This window comes from Sebastes umbrosus, chromosome 13, assembly GCF_015220745.1.
Source record: "Sebastes umbrosus isolate fSebUmb1 chromosome 13, fSebUmb1.pri, whole genome shotgun sequence".
Lineage (NCBI taxonomy): Eukaryota > Metazoa > Chordata > Actinopteri > Perciformes > Sebastidae > Sebastes > Sebastes umbrosus.
In genome coordinates this window covers 20,978,524-20,999,439 of record NC_051281.1, presented here as the reverse complement: position 1 = coordinate 20,999,439, position 20,916 = coordinate 20,978,524, and the positions used below count along the sequence as shown (strand labels likewise).

At 40.0% G+C, this 20,916-nt stretch overlaps 2 protein-coding genes and 1 long non-coding RNA gene across 3 annotated transcripts in view; 1 reads left to right on the top strand and 2 right to left on the bottom strand.

Annotated features, from left to right (window-relative positions):
* Nucleotides 1-757: 757 nt before the first annotated feature.
* LOC119500534 lies at nt 758-3,165 on the bottom strand. Its single transcript, XR_005209633.1, has 4 exons — nt 2,997-3,165; nt 1,710-1,782; nt 1,457-1,556; nt 758-1,354 (listed from the first exon to the last, which is right to left on the bottom strand). It is a non-coding gene; the product is annotated as an uncharacterized LOC119500534 (long non-coding RNA).
* Nucleotides 3,166-3,850: 685 nt separating this feature from the next.
* The window catches only part of LOC119500812 (uncharacterized protein C13orf42), a 43,816-nt gene continuing 26,750 nt past the window's right edge, over nt 3,851-20,916 (top strand). The window contains exon 1 of the mRNA XM_037790757.1: nt 3,851-4,332. The gene's annotated coding sequence lies outside the window, so the exon portion shown is untranslated. The remainder of the gene's footprint in view (nt 4,333-20,916) is intronic.
* nr0b1 (nuclear receptor subfamily 0, group B, member 1) lies at nt 7,892-11,030 on the bottom strand. Its single transcript, XM_037790752.1, has 2 exons — nt 9,890-11,030; nt 7,892-8,497 (listed from the first exon to the last, which is right to left on the bottom strand). The coding sequence occupies exons 1-2, from the start codon at nt 10,584-10,586 to the stop codon at nt 8,256-8,258; spliced, it is 939 nt and encodes a 312-aa protein (XP_037646680.1). The 5' UTR covers nt 10,587-11,030; the 3' UTR covers nt 7,892-8,255.

The window sequence follows — 20,916 nt, the reverse complement described above, 5'->3', positions numbered from 1 at the left end:
ATTCATACAGGCCATTAAGAGATCCCTTGTTGACACGCTTCTGATGGAAGAGACAGGGACAAAATCCAGGGTGCTTATTCCATGAATAAAACTTGAAATATCTTTCAGAGTTTATCTGAAGCCAAAATGACTCTTCAGCAGTTAATCAAATCAAGACCTTCTGTTTTTTAGTACAAAATTCCCTCTATGTTTTCCCCAGGCGGCAATCTCCAGGGTCTGAAAAGTGAAGCCAATGCGGAAGTGTCTTAAAGCAGCGGGGGGGGGGGCAGGGGATGTATCCTCTGGTTGCAAAAGATTGTATAGAAGTCTATGAGAAAATTACCCTACTTCTCACTTGATTTATTACCTCAGTAAAGTAAGTCTTCTTCAATACAGCATGATGTTTAGTAAATTATGGTCCCATTTAGAGTAAAATAGACCTTAGAGCAGGGTATGCTTTAGGGCGTGACTACCTTGTGATTGACAGGTCGCTACCACATCGTTGTCCGATCTAGGAGTTGTCCGTGTTTTTCATTTTACAACTTTAACCCTTTCACAGTGTGTTTTCAGCTCATGGAAGTTAATTATAACCTTTTTTGTTGCCTAAAAATGTCTTATTCAGTGTTCAGTTGTATTTAGCTCCACCCTGTCATACCCCTTCTGGTGGCGACGACCAAAGACTGAGATGGCGACGGCAAAAAAATGCCAAACTTGAGGCTTCAAAACAGCAGTCTACAACCAATGGGTGACATCACAGTGATTATGTGCACTTCTTATATACAGTCTATCGTAGATACTCATTTATTATCCCCCATCACTTACATTTGGAAATGCATTAAGAAGGGATCTTGTAATGGCCAATATGAACAGGAAGAAAGATTACAGCAAGGAAAAAGTGTTTCAGTGTTCGTTTGAGCACCTGACTATTGTTTTAAGACAGATTTGAAAAATTGTAAATTAATAAAATAAAACCCAGAACAAACCTCTACAGGGAGATTATTAAATGTGCTTTGCAAACAATGAATCATGAGAGATTTACTTTAAAGGACAGTAGGTAGGAGCTACTGTCCAGATTTGTTGTAATGTGTGTATTCCTGTCCTCCCAATGATTCTCACATTACATCATCATACAACACTAACAAACATTATCATTTATAGTAGTATGTCAATGCAGAGTGCAAAGAAGGAAGGTCAACAATTAGACAGCATGTAATGGTGGAGGTCATGATGGGAATCTCACAGTTTAAAGTGTGCTGATATGGGGGTCTCTGAGCGCTCTCCATGCAATCTTCATTTCCCTGGTTCGACTCTGGCTGGGGACTTTCGTTGCATCGTATCCCCCTTGCTCTCTCCCCATGTTTCCAGTATATCTCTCCTGTCAGATAGAGGCAGAAATGCCAAAGGTAAACCTTTTAAAAAAGTGCTGATAAAAGAAACATTTTGGCTTAAAGCCAAGGAGTCTCATTTGATGCCTGACTTTTGCTTGGCAACCTAAACACGATGGTGGTGCAGTGCTGCCAAACAGTGCCATCTCCTGGGGATTCACACTACCTGCAAGGGGTGTTTGTGATTGAACGCTGGTAAACACAGAAACACAAAGCAGATTTACTGATTCTCTGTCAATCCCAGGAGAGAACAGAGACAAAGAAAAACTGGGGCAGCGGAAAAAGACAGGGACAGAGTTAAATTGAGAGGAAGGGAGAAAGTGAGTGAGAGACAGAGTTTGTCACCATAAAAGACGGGCTGCATGGACATTTTTGTTGGTGCCAGGCTGCACAAAAGGAGCTCAGATGGTTTCAGACTCTGCAAACATATAGGAAAAAAACAGATATAACTGTATTATTGAACACAAATGAACCACAACCACTGGAACTTACTGTGGCCTAATAAAGATGCCAACAGTTGGACACACATGCAAGCACACACAACATGTTGTCAACCACAAGTAGAGCTGGTGACTGCTGCGTGTTGGCAGCCTCCTGCCAGACAGCTGGAGTTTTATTAGCAGACACAGGATTAATAGACTCTTTATCACACAGAGCAATTAAGGAGTTAATTGGAGAGAAAATAGGCTCCATAGAGAGGGAACATCTAAAGGAGATAGACAGAAATAAGCAGGGGTGCGTGGAAGTAACAAATTACATTAACTGTCGATACAGTAACAAAGTCGTTTTTTGTGTACTTTTATTTTTAAAAAAATTTAATTTTACTTTTACTTAAGTATTTTTAATCTCAGTTATTGTAGGCTACTACTTGGAATAAAAGAAATGAGCCAAATCAGCAGCTGCAGCAGAGAAAAAGCTGCTGATGTGTCTGCGGCCGCAGGAAGGCAGAGCTGAGCTTCACAGAGGTGACACTTTGGAAAAGATACACTTTTTAAATGTGTATGTTCACTGGCCAGGAGGTGGGGGGTGCCGGTGTTGTGTTGAGTTCTGTTACCCGTCGATATGTGTTACTGTTTCCCCTTACCTATGGTGCCTTCAAATGAAACTTGTGTGCTGAGTTTACAACATGGGAAGTCGTGTACACGATATGCTCGTTCAAGTGGATAAGTCGTGAGAACACCGCTGCGGCAATATTAACGTTACTGTCGGCGTCTAGAAGCCACAGAGACTAACCATTTAGCAAGCGAGCAAGTGGGTAACATAATGCAAGGCCTATGGAAGGAGGCTGGGACACGGGTGGACACGGGTTTTGGGGTAATGGGGTGCAACACATGCACAGTGTAACTGAAGCTGTGGTCATGCATGGCGATTGGCTCAATTTCGCTCATGTGTGGTATGCAGGAAATGCAAAGGCATAATGACAGAGAAAAAAGATGAGGCCGTTTGAAATATTAACATTTTCCTCAGACATATTATAAAATTACGAAGAAAAACAATACACAACTAAAATCACAATTATATTCACTTATTATGCACCGAAAAATTAACTTCCATGGCCTCCGCCATTTCTGACAACGTCAACAAACACGTCACAACTCACAAACTCAGAGCTTTCATTAACTTTCCACTTACCAGGTCGTGAATACTTAAAGAAGGGGGCGTTCATGTATGGACTCTTCTTGTGAATGCGGTAAACACGACCACATTTGAAGGCATCACTAAACCTGAACCAACCCTTACCCCTTAACCCTAACTACTGAGGTGGGCGCTATCATTTTAACAGAAGGGAAACATTATTCGATGGGGGAACAGACTTCAACATTAGTGATGTGTTGGTCGCGAACGAGTCGGTTCAAAGGGCCGGTTCTTTTAAGTGAACGATAAGAGCCGGCTCCAGTCCGAGAGCCGTTTTTTTTTTTTTTTTATTAATTCAAGGCAGTATGACAGGATGATCCTCTCCACGCCAGGGGCACTCCATGCAATGACTGCGACTGAATGTTGTGTTAATGACATCCATGCGACCAACCAGATGATGACAGACAAGGATCATACCATCAAGCAGGGAGGGGCGGGGGTTCGCGGCGCGCTGACGGTCTACAGGTACAGAGCAGGAGGGAGAGAAGGAGAGAAAGAGAGAGAGGAGTGCGGTGCGCAAATAGCAGACAAGATGAGTGACAGTCGGAAACGAAGCAGCATGTAAAATTATGATATTCTGGAAATGATATGGTTTAGTATAATTATATTGAATAATTTAAGTGATATATGTGCACACATACTAATCATAGGTCAAAACAGTGCTAAATTTGGCTGAATTATAAAAGGCAGAAGTGGTAAAACGAAGAGCCGTTTTGGAGCCGAAAGAGCCGGCTCTTCTTGGGGAGCTGAGCCAAAAGATCTGGCTCACTAAAAAGAGCCAGAATTCCCATCACTATTCAACATAACACCTGTCGCACCTGGGCCGGCCTCTGCCGCTGATTAGCACCTACTCTCCCTCTCATTGGCTGACTCCATACCGAAACCTAACCAATCCAAGAACGAATAGAAGGCAGTGAGCTAATCAGAGGCAGAGGAGGGCGGGTCATGCCTTCACTGGAGCAGGCTTCATAATTTAGCGGGCAGCGGACTTAATGTAGTTAATTAACAGTTCAATGCACTTTAAGAAAGAATTATGTTATTGTAGGTTAAGGGTTTAAGCGGTTGTAATTAATCACTGGTTTAATTCACCACCCAGGGTGCATGCAAAGGGACACAAATCAAACGCACCCACCTGTTGAGTGACCTTTAGGTTCGCCTCCCAGATCAGGATAAATGCTAAAATGCTCGGTGTTGTGGAGGAACTTTTTACTTTCCGGTGCGGCTGCAGAGCTTCTTTCAGCTCAAAATGTTTGAAAACTTTGAGGAGTGCAGTGGGAGCAGAGAAGGTGAACCTGGAGCAGGTGTGGAGGATTGCATGGTGTCCTTCAGACAGGTGAGTACAACAACAACAACTAACTATCGGCCTAAGTGCAGCTAAACGTGTATGTGTTTGTGGCTGCAGTCTCTGTGGAGTTTGTTTATACATGTGTTGTCTGCCTTGTGATGATTTATTCTGCTGTAAGAAGTGGCAGGATATTTAACTTATGTGGTTAAATTGTTGCACCTGCTGCAGTGTCCACATCTCTTTATTTAGTGTTGGTCATTTTTTTGTGTAGGCAAATTGTCTGAGTTTTGACCTCTTTTCTTTTTTTTTATACTTTATTATTATTATTATTATTTATTAATATTATTATTATATAACAACTAGGTTGGTTGCTATAATCAAGTTTGTACATTAGATTAATTTACATATACCATGGATACTATTTTTTTGTGTAGGCTAATTGTCTGAGTTTTGACCTCTTTTCTTTTTTATACTTTATTATTATTATTTATTAATATTATTATTATATAACAACTAGGTTGGATGCTTTAATCAAGTTTGTACATTAGATTAATTTACATATACCATGGATACTATTTTTTTGTGTAGACTAATTGTCTGAGTTTTGACCTCTTTTCTTTTTTATACTTTATTATTATTATTTATTAATATTATTATTATTATTATATAACAACTAGGTTGGATGCTTTAATCAAGTTTGTACATTAGATTAATTTACATATACCATGGATACTATTTTTTTGTGTAGGCTAATTGTCTGAGTTTTGACCTCTTTTCTGGTTATCTCTAGTAAGGGGTAGGCTACACTGAGGAAGGCAGTTGTGTAATTGATAATCGATAATCGGTTGTACTGTATGCAGGCTGCAGAATGCTGTCTGTAGAAATATGTTGTTGGTTTGGACATAGGGGCTCTGTGGTGTGATGTGTGTACACTGACATGTTAATGTACTTTTATTGTGAACCCTAAATGTGTTCTTTAATTTAATAGGGCTATCATATATCCACATCATCATATACATTTTTCCTTTACCCACCCTACTGCCATTTCACCCAGAGTAGGCCTGCATTTGGCTGACTTACTAACTAAGAAATTGTACTTGAGTAAAACTTCCTTAAAGTAACCCTGTAAATAAGAATGTCTTAAGAGCAAAGTCCACAGTGGTAACTGTATGTGCCAGAGTGGGTTTGCTTGTGCATCAATGTTGTCTTTTCCTGCAATGCCTTATCAGACCACCGGGCGGTGTGTGAGAGTTATCAGTGATGGTCTCACATGAACATCCAGCTGGTATCACATGTTCTCAGCTTATCATTATCGTCTTGAAGTCCTTCCTTCCAGTGTAATTTTGTTTTGATTGCATGTGATTATTCTGTGCTGAATATAAATAAACCACACAGATTGCTACTTGGAGGCACACTTTTTACTGCTCTTGAAAACATTTTCATTGAGTTTTTGAATGCAGACTGCAATTTGAGTTAAAATAATACTGGAAAATCCATTTTACTACTACTTTTTAATATTTCATTTTCTTTTTTCCTTTGTTGTAACTACCAAATAGCAGATGCTCTAGCTTGCAGACAAGGCTGCTACGTGAACGGACAGATCCCTGACAAACTTTACTCAATAAGACCTATCAAACACCTCCATCAGGCACAGGAATGTGGCTGGTGATACCTTTGATCCCATCAGTCTGTTTCACTCTACATCAAAGAGGAGTTTAATAAGGTTGTTGCTTGCTGAAACTCTCCTGCTTTGTGAGTTTTGAACAGTATGCCACCTGCCGCCCTTCACTCTCAGCCTCCTCGGTTTCCTTGTGCTGTTGCAGCTACAGTACTGACGGCAATGCTCCCTGTTTTAAGGTCTACCCAGGAACAGGAGGTCATTTGATGGTCTAGTCAGTGGCTGTCTGACTGATAGGAGATGTATGTCTATCTCTGTCCATCTCTTTCTAACTCATTTTCACTTCCTTTCCTTTAGTTAGGTTAGGGTATAATCCAAAACTTAGAGGACCTATTATGCTTATTTTCAGGTGCATACTTGTATTTTGGGTTTCTACTAGAACATGCTTTACTGTTGAAAAAAAAAGGCTTTATTTTTCTCACACCTTTTTTAACCCTCTGTCTGAAAGCTCTGTTTGAGCTCCCCCCAACTGCTCTGATTGTGATTGAGCAAAACTCTTCAGACTCCGCTCCAGCTCCGCTCTAGAGCTTTGTTTGAGGGCGTGCCAAATTAACCGCTAGGCAGGTATTTTGCAAATTTATACACAGCTTTGTTTAATACTCAAATCTGGTCAACCATGTCGTTCTACGGTCTGTTATTTCTTTATAGCAGAGCGTTGCTATGGTTGTAGTGTCAAATTATTGACGTAATAAATGGAATAATGTATAGCCTCCGTTGCACGTCGGGTCCACCGCATCGCCCTGAAGGGGTGACCCGTCGGGGTTTATTTCACAACAATGACCGGATCGCTATACATTATCCGTTACATATTACTTGGTTACATCACCACGTTACGGAAGAAAAGGCGGGACTTCGAGCGAGGTGTTTCAGGCAGTTCAGGAGCAGTGTTTCTGTAGGGGGAGAGTAACACCCTTTGGCGTGGACTTTGGGCTTTGTAACTTTGCAGACCTTTTACATGCACAAAAAACTATATTACACACCAAAGGTAAGGGAAAAGCATAACAGCATTAATAGGTCCTCTTTAACAGAACAGGGCATGTCTAAATGTAAAATAGTAACCTTCTAGCCAGATTATTTTGTCGGAGTGGGCCAAAACAAAACTGCAGGGACTGAGCACAGGTACAGGCCATCTGGCCTTTGAACAGTGACTAAGTATGGAATGGAGGCTGGAAGCGGTAATCAGGCGTCCAGGGACTCGTAAAAATAATTTGGCCGTACTGTACCGTAGGCTACTGTTAGAGCAGGAAATCTTTGCGCCATTGTTGTACAGTGTTTCATCACTTAGATCTCTATAGAATTAATGGAACCTAATGTTGTATGATGATGCCATAAGACTACAGTATCCATCTTTGCCTTTATGTGCAGTCTCTAGATGCACATAAAGGCAGGATATGATTCTCTTTTTCTAGTGAGCCAGTCCTCCAACCTGTACTTGCTGCCAGGGGGCATGCAATCCACAAAAGTCCACACGGTAATGGCCAGAGTTGGAGAGAGAGTATTACCTGAAGCACTTTTACTACACCATTTCTGTCTGTGCGTGTTGGTCGATGGCGAGGGTGATGCATGTGTGGTATACTGTTGCACTCTGGTGGTCTAATGTGGCATTTCACCAGTATTTAGAAGTCACAGTAACATTGTTATAAACTCTTCATTGATACCTGCTGGACATTGAACAGCCGGTGTGAGTAACTGAACATGTAGCCGCATCTTAGTTGACATAATAAACCTTTATCAATAACCCACTGTGAACAGGAGTTGAATCAGTGTGACTCACATTTTTCAAGGTGATGTCAGATTTATGAGTCCACTCATTGCTTACGTACTGCGACATTATCTCCTAGATTGTGTCTGTAGGACTGATTTCACACTTGCCCCAGTGAAAAGTGTGTCAGTGATGAGCTGATTATCACACACAGACAAGGACAAAAGTTCAGAGAGTATTTTGTTTTTTTTATTATAGAAAAATAGTTTATATAAAAACAAATAAGTTATGAATTCCAGCAGCTGCTTTTGTATTTTTCCTCCAATATAACATATCTTGCCTTCAACACACTCTCTTCCTATCTCTCATACACACACGCACATACACACACGCACATACACACACACACACAAACACACACACACACACTTGCTTGTGTTTCACAGTCCTTGAAGATCTCCCACATTAAGTAGTTGTAAATGCAGTCCCTAATATCTTCTTCATCTGCCCCCTCACCTCCTTTACCCTATAAAGAGCTTTGGAGCATTTCAGTCCATCTGCTGAATTCACCTGCAGCCCACATGTGGTGACCTATTTCCCATAGAACATCTCCATGAGCACCTCCTCGATGCTGACGCTCCCTATAACGGGTCTGAAGAAGAGCTGCGCGACCACCGGCGGGCTGATGGCCCTCAGCATGGACAAAGCTATGAGCAGCTTGGCGAACCGTGTCGTGTCCTCGCGGTGGATCAGCCGGACGTGCTCGTTCAGAGCCTGGTGCGCCTCACGACGCAGAGACTGGATGTAGTGGAGGCAGCGCAGACCCTCCACATCTGGGGAGAGGAGAAAATGAAAGAAAAAGAGATGAAAAGTGAGAGGAGTTGAAAGAAAAAGTTCAGTATGGTTTCCAGGCTACATACTGTGCAAGAAGGTGCAATAAAACCCCCAAATCAAGATTATTTATGGGATGAATGGCACCTTCTATATCTCATACACATGTTGCTGTTAGAAAACATGTGTCTGCACTATATATAGCCTATGCTTCTTCTCTATAAATAGTCAATTTCAAGATTCAAGATTCACTTTATTGTCATTTCACTGAGTATTGGCATACACAGAAGGAAACTAAATATTGTTTCCTCCCAGCTCCCGTCAGTGCATTAAAAAAGGATAGAATAAATAAGTATTAAAATTAACATACCTAAAAATAACAATAGAAGAATAAAATAAGTAAACGTTTCAGACACAATTTCATACAATTTGCAGTCGTGTTTAGCAGCAGAGAAAAGTGCATTTATGTCCATAGTAAAGTGCTGTTTTGCATTACTGTTCCAAAAATTGTCTTTGACATGTGACTAGCTTTAAAAAAAAAAAAAATTGTGACTACCTTTAAAAAAATTGTATTTCCAATTTAATTTCCAATTAAACTATTATATGAAAAATAAAAGCTAATCAATAAGCGTATAATAATAAACCCAGCCTGAGAGGAGCAGTCTGTATTTGCTTTGTGCCATCTGAGGGAAATAACTTTTACGCACAGGTATTATTAACCACCACCATACCTGGGTTGAACAGCACAGCTCCTTTCAGGTATACGCATACTCTTTATAGGATTAATGGCACCACCTTCTACATATCAATTCAATGATACACATGTTGCTGCTAGAAAACATGCATCTGCACTATATTTAAAGCCTATATAAGCTTCTTCTCTATAAGCAAGAAGGTGCAATAAAACCCCAAATCTTTCAAACTGGTAACTGATTATTTATAGGATTAATGGCACCTTCTACATCTCATTTCAATGATACACATCTTCACTATATATAGCCTATATGCTTCTTCTCTATAAATAGTCAATTTCCAAATAAACTTATATATGAAATATAAAAGCGAAGTATAATAAACCCAGCCTGAGAGGAGCCCTGATTTGCTTTGTGCCATCTGAGTGAAACAACTTTTACGCACAGGTATATTACCCACCACCATCTCTCTGATTATTATAGGATCAATGGCACCTTCTACATCTCATTTCAATGATACACATATGTACTATATAGCCTATGCTTCTTCTCTATTAATAGTCAATTTCCAAATAAACTAATATATGAAAAATAAAAGCTAAGTATATTAAACCCAGCCTGACAGGAGCCCTGACAGTCTGTATTTGCTTTGTGCCATCTGAGTGAAATGACTTTTACGCACAGGTATATTAACCACCATACCTGGGTTGAACAGCACAGCTCCTTTCAGGTACGCATACTCCTTGGTACTGATGTCTACACTCCAGCACTTCTTCAGGAAGGCTTTGATCGCATCGATATCCACCACAGAGACCCCGGCCGCCACCGCCGCCCTGCTGCTGCTGCTGCTGCTGCTGCTGCCGCTCTGTCCGGCCTGCAGCACCACCTCTCCGCTCTGCCGCTCCGGTAGACCGGTGAGGATGCGCTGCAGCATGCTGGGCTCCACCGTCTCCGTGGTCTCAAAGTCCACCCGGTCTTGAGCAAGCCCCAGCACCAGCAGAGGAGCCCATCCGCTCCGGATCAACATCAGCTGGTCGTCCTCCGGCAGCTCTCGAAAGCACGGCACGTTCTTCACGAAGCGCAGCGTCTTCACCAGCACCGCCGAGGCTGCTTTGCACGTCACCTGCGGGGATCGGAGGACTCCTCTGCGGCGCGTCGAGCCGCAGGAGCAGGACGACGACTGCTGCTGCTGCTGCCGGAGCTCCTGCAGAGATGCTGGGGCTGCACTGGTTGTGGTGGAGGAGGAGGTCTTGTGGAGCAAGTGTTGCAATGTTTGGGGATGTTGTTGTTGTTGCTCCTCTGCAGTTGCAAGGCTGTCACTCTTCAAGATGCTGTAGAGGATGCTGTTGTTGTTCCGACCGCTGGCACCCAGACAGCGGCAGCCCTCCAGCGTGGCCATGGCCAAGCTGGCCGCTCTACATGAGCCGGAGCTCAGCTCACTGTGTGTGTCTCTTTGAAGCTGCCTGGAGGTCAGTGACAGGAGGTAGCTGTGTTTTCCTTAACCCCCTGATAGCCCCTGAGTGAAGGGCAGCACGTTTATATTAGCTCCTGTCTGTCCCTGCTATTTCAGAGCCTGTTTCTCTGCATATTCCGCCTCCACCAGACTGCAGGCACCTCCTCTTTCTCCACCTCCTCTTCTTCCTCTCTCTCTCTCTCACACACACACATATATATATATATATAAACACACTTTTCTTGGGCTCTCTCACACATTCAAGACAACACCATTAGGCTATAAAAATGTTTTTTTTTGTTGCAAGAACCCACTTCAGATGATAATTTAAAGCACTTTTTAAAATCTCTTTCGCTCACATGTGAAAGATTAAGAAAGGCACCTCCTCTTTCTCCACCTCCTCTTCTTCCTCTCTCTCTCTCTCACACACATATATATAAACACACTTTTCTTTGGCTCTCTCACACATTCAAGACACACCACTAGGCTATAAAAAATATTTTTCTTTTGCAAGAACCCACTTCAGATGATAATTTAAAGCACTTTTTAAAATCTCTTTCGCTCACGTGAAAGATTAAGAAAAGGATCAACTAAAAATGCATTATGTTTATTTATTTAATTATTTAAAAAGGATTCCCATTAGCTGATACCAATGGCACCAGCTAGTCTTCCTGGGGTCCAAAGTCCAGTACATTACATGTATCACATACATACATATATACAACATCATATTTGTGTTACATTAATAACATTCAAATTTCCCAATCATATAAAAATTTCACCTTCATACACATCTTCCACAACCATTTAGCTTCAAGGCCCATCATCAGGGAAAAGGAACAAAAGAAAAGCCATACATGACCAACGCTGGACTATAGATCAGCTGCTTAAGTAATGTATTCTTCGATGGTATTTGAATGAGGATTTGTTAGAGGATTGACGGATGTAAAGAGGGCAGCTATTCCAGTGATAGATGGCACGATAAATTACCGTCTTTTTTAAGGCATTCGATTTTGGGTGAGGTAACGTGATTTGGCCATCACCTGCTGTTCTAGTGAAATGACTGTTGTGTGACACATGCCTGATGGCACAATGTGTCACACATCAAAGGGAAATAAAAAAAAAAAGCAGCAGTCAATAGGCCGGTGTTAATTAAACAGATGTGTTATTAATAGTGAGAGAGAGGAGGGAAAAAAGGCAGAGAGAGGCAGACAAGGAATCAGTTCTATTCTCAGCATTACCTTGACTCTCTGGCAGCGCTGTTCATCAGGCATGGAGCCGGTAAAAAATATAGGCCAGCGACGGATCTGAAGGCTTAATTATTTTAGGGACAATTTATATGGTTTTCTATGAGAAAGAAGTAGGGAAGAGTTGAGCTGTGAAGGCCGGCCTCCAACCTTGACTCGGACACACTGATATTGATTTAACCGTGAAAACAGGAGCCGGTGAATTATGATGTCATGACTCAATGCTCTCCTTGCCTCTGTCACTGAAGGAGGATGAGGTGGGGAATGAGGGGTGGAGGGTGGTTTGAAGGAAGGGAGGAGTGGAGGTCAAGTGAATGAGAGACTGAGAGAGACAGGTCGGGATAAAGCAGATGAATTAGAGGTTTATCTTAATTGCTCCTAAGAGGGATCACAGGTTAGGGTTGGCTGCTACCTGAGAGAGAGAGAGAGGAAGGGGGCTTCGGGGAAATCAGAGGTGATTACAGAGAAGTTTGAAAAAAACAAGCAAAGAAGTTGTCTGAATGAGAAAAACTGTGAGAATAATGCAGAAGTTCTGAGCGGTTCCTGGCTTACTATACAGTATGTTCGGTTTCAGGCAGTTCTGATGTAGCGACCAAATAAATATCTTACACAATGTCACACAAGGGTCTTCACAGAAGGTTGTCTTTGGTGTGGCGAAAGGATGACATTGAGTGCATGGCCACATTCATGAACTCACAGTAAGCAGGACCTCAGCGTCCGTCGTTCGTTTGCGTCGAAGGACGCGGCTGTGAATGGAGGCAGGATGAAAAACTTTTGCAGCAGAGCTAGAACATTGCTCAGAGGCCGAATGTCTTTGTATTGATTTAGCTGAGAGAGAAAACGGAGAGATTTTTCACATGTTTATATCAAGGACACCGCGGGATAAACAGCCTTCACCCAGCCTGTCTCTTCTGCCGCTCAAGGCCCAGCCAGCGCAGGTTATAAAAATCCTTCCGTCTCAAGGAGAGATTACATTATGTCTTGTTGCAAAAGCACAAAGTTGAAAAGACAGCTACAGTGCTCTGCCGCTCTTTGTCTTGCTCTCAGGCCCTCCTTTTCTTCCTTCATTTATTTATCAAATTTGTGCAAGATGTACATGAGTAGCTCTCCACTCCACCATCTTCCCTCAGACAGAACAAATAAAGTACGTCTTAAAATATTTCTTTATTATATTAAACCGCTCCGACCCTCAGCTCATGATGTGCAGCCATATATTGTTCAGACCAACTGAACTTCATTTTAAATTCAGAGCAGATCCAAAAGTGTCCAAAGATACCAAATATTTCAGGCAACATTTTGAAGACATTTTATATATATATATATATATATATAGTTATATATATATATATATATATATATAGTTATATATATATATATATATATATATATAGTTATATATATATATATATATATATAGTTATATATATATATATATATATATATATAGTTATATATATATATATATATATATATATATATAACTATATATATATATAGTTATATATATATATATATATATATATATATATATATATATATATATATAGTTATATATATATATATATATATATATAGTTATATATATATATATATATATATATATATAGTTATATATATATATATATATATATATAGTTTATATATATATATATATATATATATATAGTTTATATATATATATATATATAAATATATATAGTTATATATATATATATAAATATATATATATATAACTATATATATTTATATATATATAGTTATATATATATATATATATATATATAGTTATATATATATATATATATATAACTATATATATATATATAGTTATATATATATATATATAGTTATATATATATATATATATATATATAACTATATATATAGTTATATATATATATATATATATATATATATATAGTTATATATAACTATATATACATATATATATACATATATATATATATATATATATATATATATATATAGTTTTGTAAGCAACACCTTTCAAATCAACGTACGCTTTACATGGGAAAAACAGAATAAAACATTTCAGCACTAGTTAAATAACATCAAGCAAATAAAACAGTACAAATAAGAGGATTTTTCCAAACTGAAAAGCTACTTAAAGGTACTCAAAATTCAGAGCATATCTAGTGCCTCCACACGGCTCTCAACATGGCGACGGCTGAGCTGCCGGCTCACAGCTAATGATGCTAACAGCGCTAATAGTGCAAACAAAGGCAACGGTGCTTGACAGAGCTAACAGATTTTACCTGAGGGGGAACTGGAGGTTGTACGCTACGTTTCTGCAACAACGCCATCGGTCGGGACGGCGTTATCAGCTCTAACCGCCGTATGAGAGCAGTGCAGAGCGGCGGCCCGGCTATGTCAACAAAGCACAGAGAAGCTCTGATTACAACACACACACACACAGAGAGAGCGACTTCATTCTCTGCTCAGGTAGACATTACTCCTCTATATCTTTGTTTGCTGCTATATTAATGCTCTGAATATCGAATACAGGACCTTTTAATGTTGTAATACTTAAGATTTCAATCCTGGTTGATTTGGTGTCACCCATGGTTACCGTGGCAACAAAAAGTGCAGTTTAATACTATGGCAAACACTGAGTGGCTACTTTGTCGGAAATATAACAGAAGAACAACTATTGTGTAACCGTTTAAAGTGCAACCAAACTATTCTTGTTGTTAACAAAGAATTCAGTCAAAAACATGCAACCATGGTCTGATGTGCACGGCACTTGTAGTTTTTTACACAAGCTCTCACATGGTATAAAGAGCATGAACAGTAAACAGCGAGGCGGCTGTCAATGAGATATGCTCAGGTAGGCAATCTAAATCCAATATATTGGAATGACGGACTCCGCTACTAACAATCAAACAGTTACTATAGAGAGCCAAAGTGAAACCGGAAGTTTGGGGCATGTTCTGGGTGTCATATGTCTAGATAAGGATGGCAGTTTTTTTAAACAAGTCTAATATCATTTATTACATTTTTTGTATTTTTTTTTAACTTAAATTTTATTGCAGTTTCAGCAACTCATACAATCATAATAACATTCTATACCACTGTATTTTCATTTTTATAGCTGTCTCATAGTTTTTTAAAAAAAAAATCTTACAGCTTAAAACAAGGAGGAGAGAGAAAACACACAAAAAAAAACAAAAACAGAAAAAAAAAAAAAAACAAGACTTAATATTTTCAATTGGATTCAGAGAGAAAGGGAGGACACAGACCTAGACAATCCAAATAATTAAAATAAAACAAAGTAAAATGAATAAATAAATAAATTTAAATAATAATAAATGTGGTAAGGGGTCGGAGGTAAGGGAGGGGGAGTGTGTTGTATGGGTGTGTGCTGTATGGATGCGTGCACGTGCCCAGAGAGGGGACCTGGGTCAGGAAGACAAGACACAAGTATGATCCAGGATATATAAGAACACTCAGATCACCGATCACTGCACTAGTACAATCATGGCAGGGCTCCACCTTTTAACAAATGTGTCTTTTTGGAGTCTTATGGAATAGGTTATTTGTTCTATGTGGTAGATTTCCCATATCTTCTCAATCCATAAATTGTATTGCTCAGGTTTTAGCCACTTAATTGTAATGCATTTAACTGCTGCTGTAAGCAATATTTGTAAGAGATATTTTTTGGCTCTTCCATCAATGCCTTCTGGTATTGCTCCCAGCAGTGCCATTTTTGGATCTTTGGTGAAATTTTGGTCGAATACATCTTCGAGTGCCCGAAATACCTCTTCCCAAAATGTTTTTAATTTGGGGCATGTCCAAAATATGTGAATATGATTGCCAATATGTGTACCACAATTTCTCCAACATTTATTCGAGTGTGTAGGGCCCATTTTGGCCACTATTTCTGGTGTACGAAAAAATCTAGAAATCACTTTCCATTTGAATTCCCTCCAGCTATTAGAGTTGGTCACTAGATGTGCTTCGGTGCATATTTCTTCCCATATGTCCTGTGGTATGTCTGTATTCATTTCAATTTCCCAACGCCCTTTTATTTGAAGCGTATTGTTCAAATTCATGCCTAAAAATATTTGGTAAAAATGGCCTATGATTTTCTTATCCCCATTTCCTGTTTGTAATTTCATTAGGAACTCTTCAATTGGAGTGGGCTCCAGAACTTTATCCCATTGCTTATGTTTCGTTAGGAAGTCCCTTAATTGTAGATATCGGGAAAAAATCTGTGTTGGGAAGTTTAAATTCCTCTCTCAACTGCTGGAATGACTTAAGTCTGCCATCCTTCAGGAGTTGGTATAGGTTAGCGAGTCCATGTTCTGACCATTTTCTAAATCCTGTATCTAAACTGGAGGGAACAAAATCCTTCATGAATCCAATATTGGTTAATGCTGAAATTGCTTTGGGCAATCCAAATGCTAGTTTGATTTTTCTCCAAATTGTTAGTGTGACTTTAGTCCATTCGCCCATTTGAATTTCTCGTAAGGCTACATCTAAGAAAGGCAAGATCTGTAGGGGCCTCGCACAAAGGCTTTTTTCTATGTTAAGCCAGCGTGTATGTGTCCAATCCCGGGTCCATATTGTCAAAGGTTTTAACTGCGCAGCCCAGAAGTAATATCTTAGATTTGGAAGTTTGAGCCCTCCCTTTAGTTTAGATAGCTGCAATGTTTTTAGTCTGATTCTTGGCCGTTTTCCTTGCCATATAAATTTTGAAATTAACCTGTCCAATTTATCAAATGTGGGCTTAGGAATATCAATAGGCAACATCTGAAATGGATAGAGAAGCTTAGGCAGCACATTCATGCGTACACTCTCAATTCGGCCTAACAAAGATAGGGGGAGCGTTGCCCATCGGTCCAAATCCTTACCAACATTATGAATCAAACTTTTGAAATTTGCATCGAATAAATTTCTTAATGATGGGGGTATTTGGATGCCGAGATATTTGATGCCATCTTTAGGCCATCTGAAACCACTCTGGAGTTTCACAGTTTGTGAAATTCCACCACTTATATCCATAGCCATTGTTTTATCCACATTAACTTTATAACCCGAAAAGTACCCATATACAGAGATGAGATCCTTTAAGTGTGGGATTGTTGTTGCAGGTTCCGCTAGATATAAAAGCACATCATCTGCGTACAGTGATAATTTATGCTGTTCTCCATTTATTGTCAGTCCTTTTATGTTATCGTTGTCCCTGATAAGCTGTGCCAAAGGTTCAATACTAATATCAAACAGAAGGGGCGAAAGAGGGCAACCCTGTCTGCAGCCGCGCTCTAGGACAAATCGGTCTGATAAAAACCCATTCACTTTAACAGTAGCCTGCGGATTGGAATATAATGTTTGTATCCACTTAACGAAATTGGGGCCAAATTGGAATCGTCTCGATGTTTGAAATAAGTATTGCCAGGACACTCGATCGAATGCCTTCTGGGCGTCGAGGGATAATATCATTGCTTCGTCTTCTTTTACTTTTGGATGTGTCATTAGATTTAGTAACCTTCTAATATTGTCCCCATAATATCTTCCGGTAATGAACCCGGTTTGATCCGGATGAATAATTTTCGTGATAATTTTATTGACACGTTTTGAAAGAATAGCAGTTAATATCCGCAGGTCTGTGTTGAGTAGCGATATGGGCCTATATGATTGGCATTTGGTCGAGTCTTTGTCCTCTTTATGTATTACTACTATTGTTGCGTCCCTCCAAGAGGGGGCCATAGTACCAGATTGTAACGCATGGTGATAAGCTTTTAACAGTAAAGGTGACACTTCCTCTTTAAACATTTTATAAAATTCATTTACGTACCCGTCTGGCCCAGGGCTTTTATTGTTTTTCAATGTAGAGATTACCTGCTGTATTTCCCATGCATTGATTGGTTCATCTAGCTCTTTTGCCATAGGCTCAGATAACTCTCTTAATTTAATGTCCCTTAAAAATTGCTCCAATTCTTTGTCGTCTGTGCAGGTGTCCGTGTTTTTGTATAGGGATTTATAAAATTCGGCAAAGGACTGTGAAATTTCATCCGGTTTCGTGAGTGTTGTATTATTAGACACTAACTTCTGTACTATATTGGATGATTGCTGTTTTTTAGTCTTAGTGCCAATAATCTACTTGCTCTGTTACCGTTTTCGTAATATTTTTGATTTGTAAACCTTAAATTGCCCTCGATCTTTTCTGTAATTAGGGTGTTTAGATCTCTACGTGTTTGTTTAAGAGTATTAAGTATGCTGGGGGATGACGATCCTTTATGCTGTTGTTCAAGCTGCCTTATTTTGTCTTCTAATTCGCGTCGTGTTGCTTCCCTTCTCTTTTTTTAGCACTTGCAAACGAGATAATACGACCTCTAATATATGCTTTGGCACAGTCCCATAAAATAAGAGGTGATATTTCAGGTGAAGCATTTGTATCTAGATAAGTACTTAATTCAATTTTGACAAATGGGATGAATTCCTTGTCGTTTAGGAGTGATGCATTTAATCTCCATTGTTTGGCTGATGGTGTGTGACCTATGTCCCAGGACACCACAAGAGGAGAGTGATCAGATATTGTAATCGGTAAGATCTTTATGTCCTCTATCCTGTGTAACTCTGCTGTGGGGGTAAAAAAATAATCGATTCTGGAATAGGATGAATGTCTATGTGAGAAGAAGGTAAAATCCCTCCCCTTAGGAAATTTGCTTCTCCAAACATCTGCTAGACCTAACTCTGTTGATAAGTGTTTAAGCCTTTTACTCATTTGGGAAGTGGGGGATTTTGAAGGAGGTTGTCTATCCGTAAATTGAGATACAACGCAGTTGAAATCCCTACCCAACAGCAGAATCCCAGAGCTGTGCTGCAGTATAGTGTTAAAGGTTGTATTAATGAAGCCTGGCTCATCTTCATTTGGGGCATATATATTCATGAGAGAAACTTGTATTCCATCAATAGAGCCATTTATCAGAATAAGTCTACCCTCAGAGTCTTTGTGAATTTTAGTTGGTGTGAAATTAATCTGTCTATGTATCAGAATAGAGACTCCTCTTCTTCTGCCTGAGTGGCGTGATGAGTAAAACACCTTGTCTGCCCAAGATTTTTTTAGCTTTTCATGCTCCAAGTCTGATAGATGGGTCTCCTGCAAAAACGCTATCTGGCAATTGGCTCTCTTCAGCTGATTAAGGATTTTCTTCCTCTTTATGGGACTATTGAGACCTCTGACATTATAGCTTATAACCTTAAGTGATCCCATGACTTGGGGTTAGGAGAATTAGGTAGGAAACAAATTTTGCACTGGCATAAAGTGATGGATCGAGAAGGCTGGTACAGCACAGAAGGCTATAAGTGGCACGTAGTATAAAGCATCTATGTGCATGATTGTGTGAATGTAGGTGAGTGGGTGTAAGAAGATAAGTATTTGTAATAGGTAGGGGTGGGGAGGATGGGGGAAGGGGGGTATTTAAACCAAAAAAAGAACAGAATATACAAAAGTAAAATACATAAATAAATAGAAGTGTAGACAGGGTTGAAACATTAACATGAGACATTTGTATTGGAATAGAGGAAAAAATCAATTTCCTTGTTGTTTTAAATCTCACAGTGAGATCCCTGGGGAACATTGGGATCAACTCAAACTGAACTGAACATAAAGTTAGATAAACCGTGAACTCGGTCAATACAGTGTCCAACACACCTTTGGGTCAAGGTCCCAGGCTGCAGGTCAGGACGGCAGCTATGCGAACAATCCTAGAGAGTGCTCGCCTTTGCTTGGGTGGAAAACCAAACAGAACTAAAGAACTAAAGCTATTATTCTCGGTTCAGGCTCCTGCAGAACCCCAAGATAAAATTAGAAAAGATTACGACATTTCAATGTGAGTGTCACAATTGTCAAAGTAATTCTATGTATAAAACTTATTGTGAAACTTAGGAATTTATCAAAACCAAAGGAAATGAGATAAAAATGAGTGAAAGTTTCCTGAGAGCTTATGCTCATTCATTACAGCCTGTATGCACACACGTATTTAGATCACATATCCTTCTACTATACACATCCATACACAAGCACACACCCTCACACCCACACACACCCCTACCCACATCCACACCCACCCTCACATCCACACACCCAAACATCCACACACATACCCACACACACAGGTAATCTCAGGGGATATTTATGTTTTGTTTAACCTATGCTAATATCCTAATGATAGACACAGCCTCTCAGGTAATGAGCAATTAAGTAAATAATAACAAAAACAAAACAAAACACTCAAATAGTCCATCTGGATAAACATTTAGGAAGTTGTCCCAGGCAACAGTTAGAATTGTTTATATGTCACTTCCCATGTGAAATAAGGATACCTTCAGTTAGTCTTCCATCTCAGATCTGGGGATGACTTCTTTCTTTACATAGTTCATGGCTTTGGCAGCATCCAGGAACTCCTTCTCTTCATTGTTGTGGGAAATGCGGAATCTGGCCGGGAAGAGTATTCCATAACGAACTCCTGATCTCCCGCGGAGCATCTTCCTGACGTCCGTGAACGCGGACCTGGCTTTGGCCACGGCGGCCGTGTAGTCGGGGAATATGGCAATCGGGCTGCCGTTGTAGCGGAGCTGACCACCGCGGTCCCGGGCCCTCCTCAGGATGTTTTCGGCGTCTCCCTCGTTCTGTAGTTTTGCGATGATGGCGCGTGGCTTGTCTCCCGGTCTCCTCTGTGTTAGCCCGCGATGTGCGCGCTCCACCCGCACCTCTTTATCCATCTGTAGCACCGCTTTAAGAAGTTTAGAAACCTCCGTAGGTGAGCTTGATCCAGGTTCTTCAGCTACTCCGATGATCCGAATGTTACCTCTTCTCATCCTCCCCTCCATATCTTCACATTTTACTTTTAATTCTTCCACTTGCTTATTGAGGTCTCTGACATATGTTTGAACTGAAACTACCTCGTCCGACCAAGTGCATAGTCCTGCCTCCATCTCTGTTACGTTAGCTTTAACATGCTCGAGATCTGAGCGGAGCACCGCGGTGTTGTTGGCTATTTCAG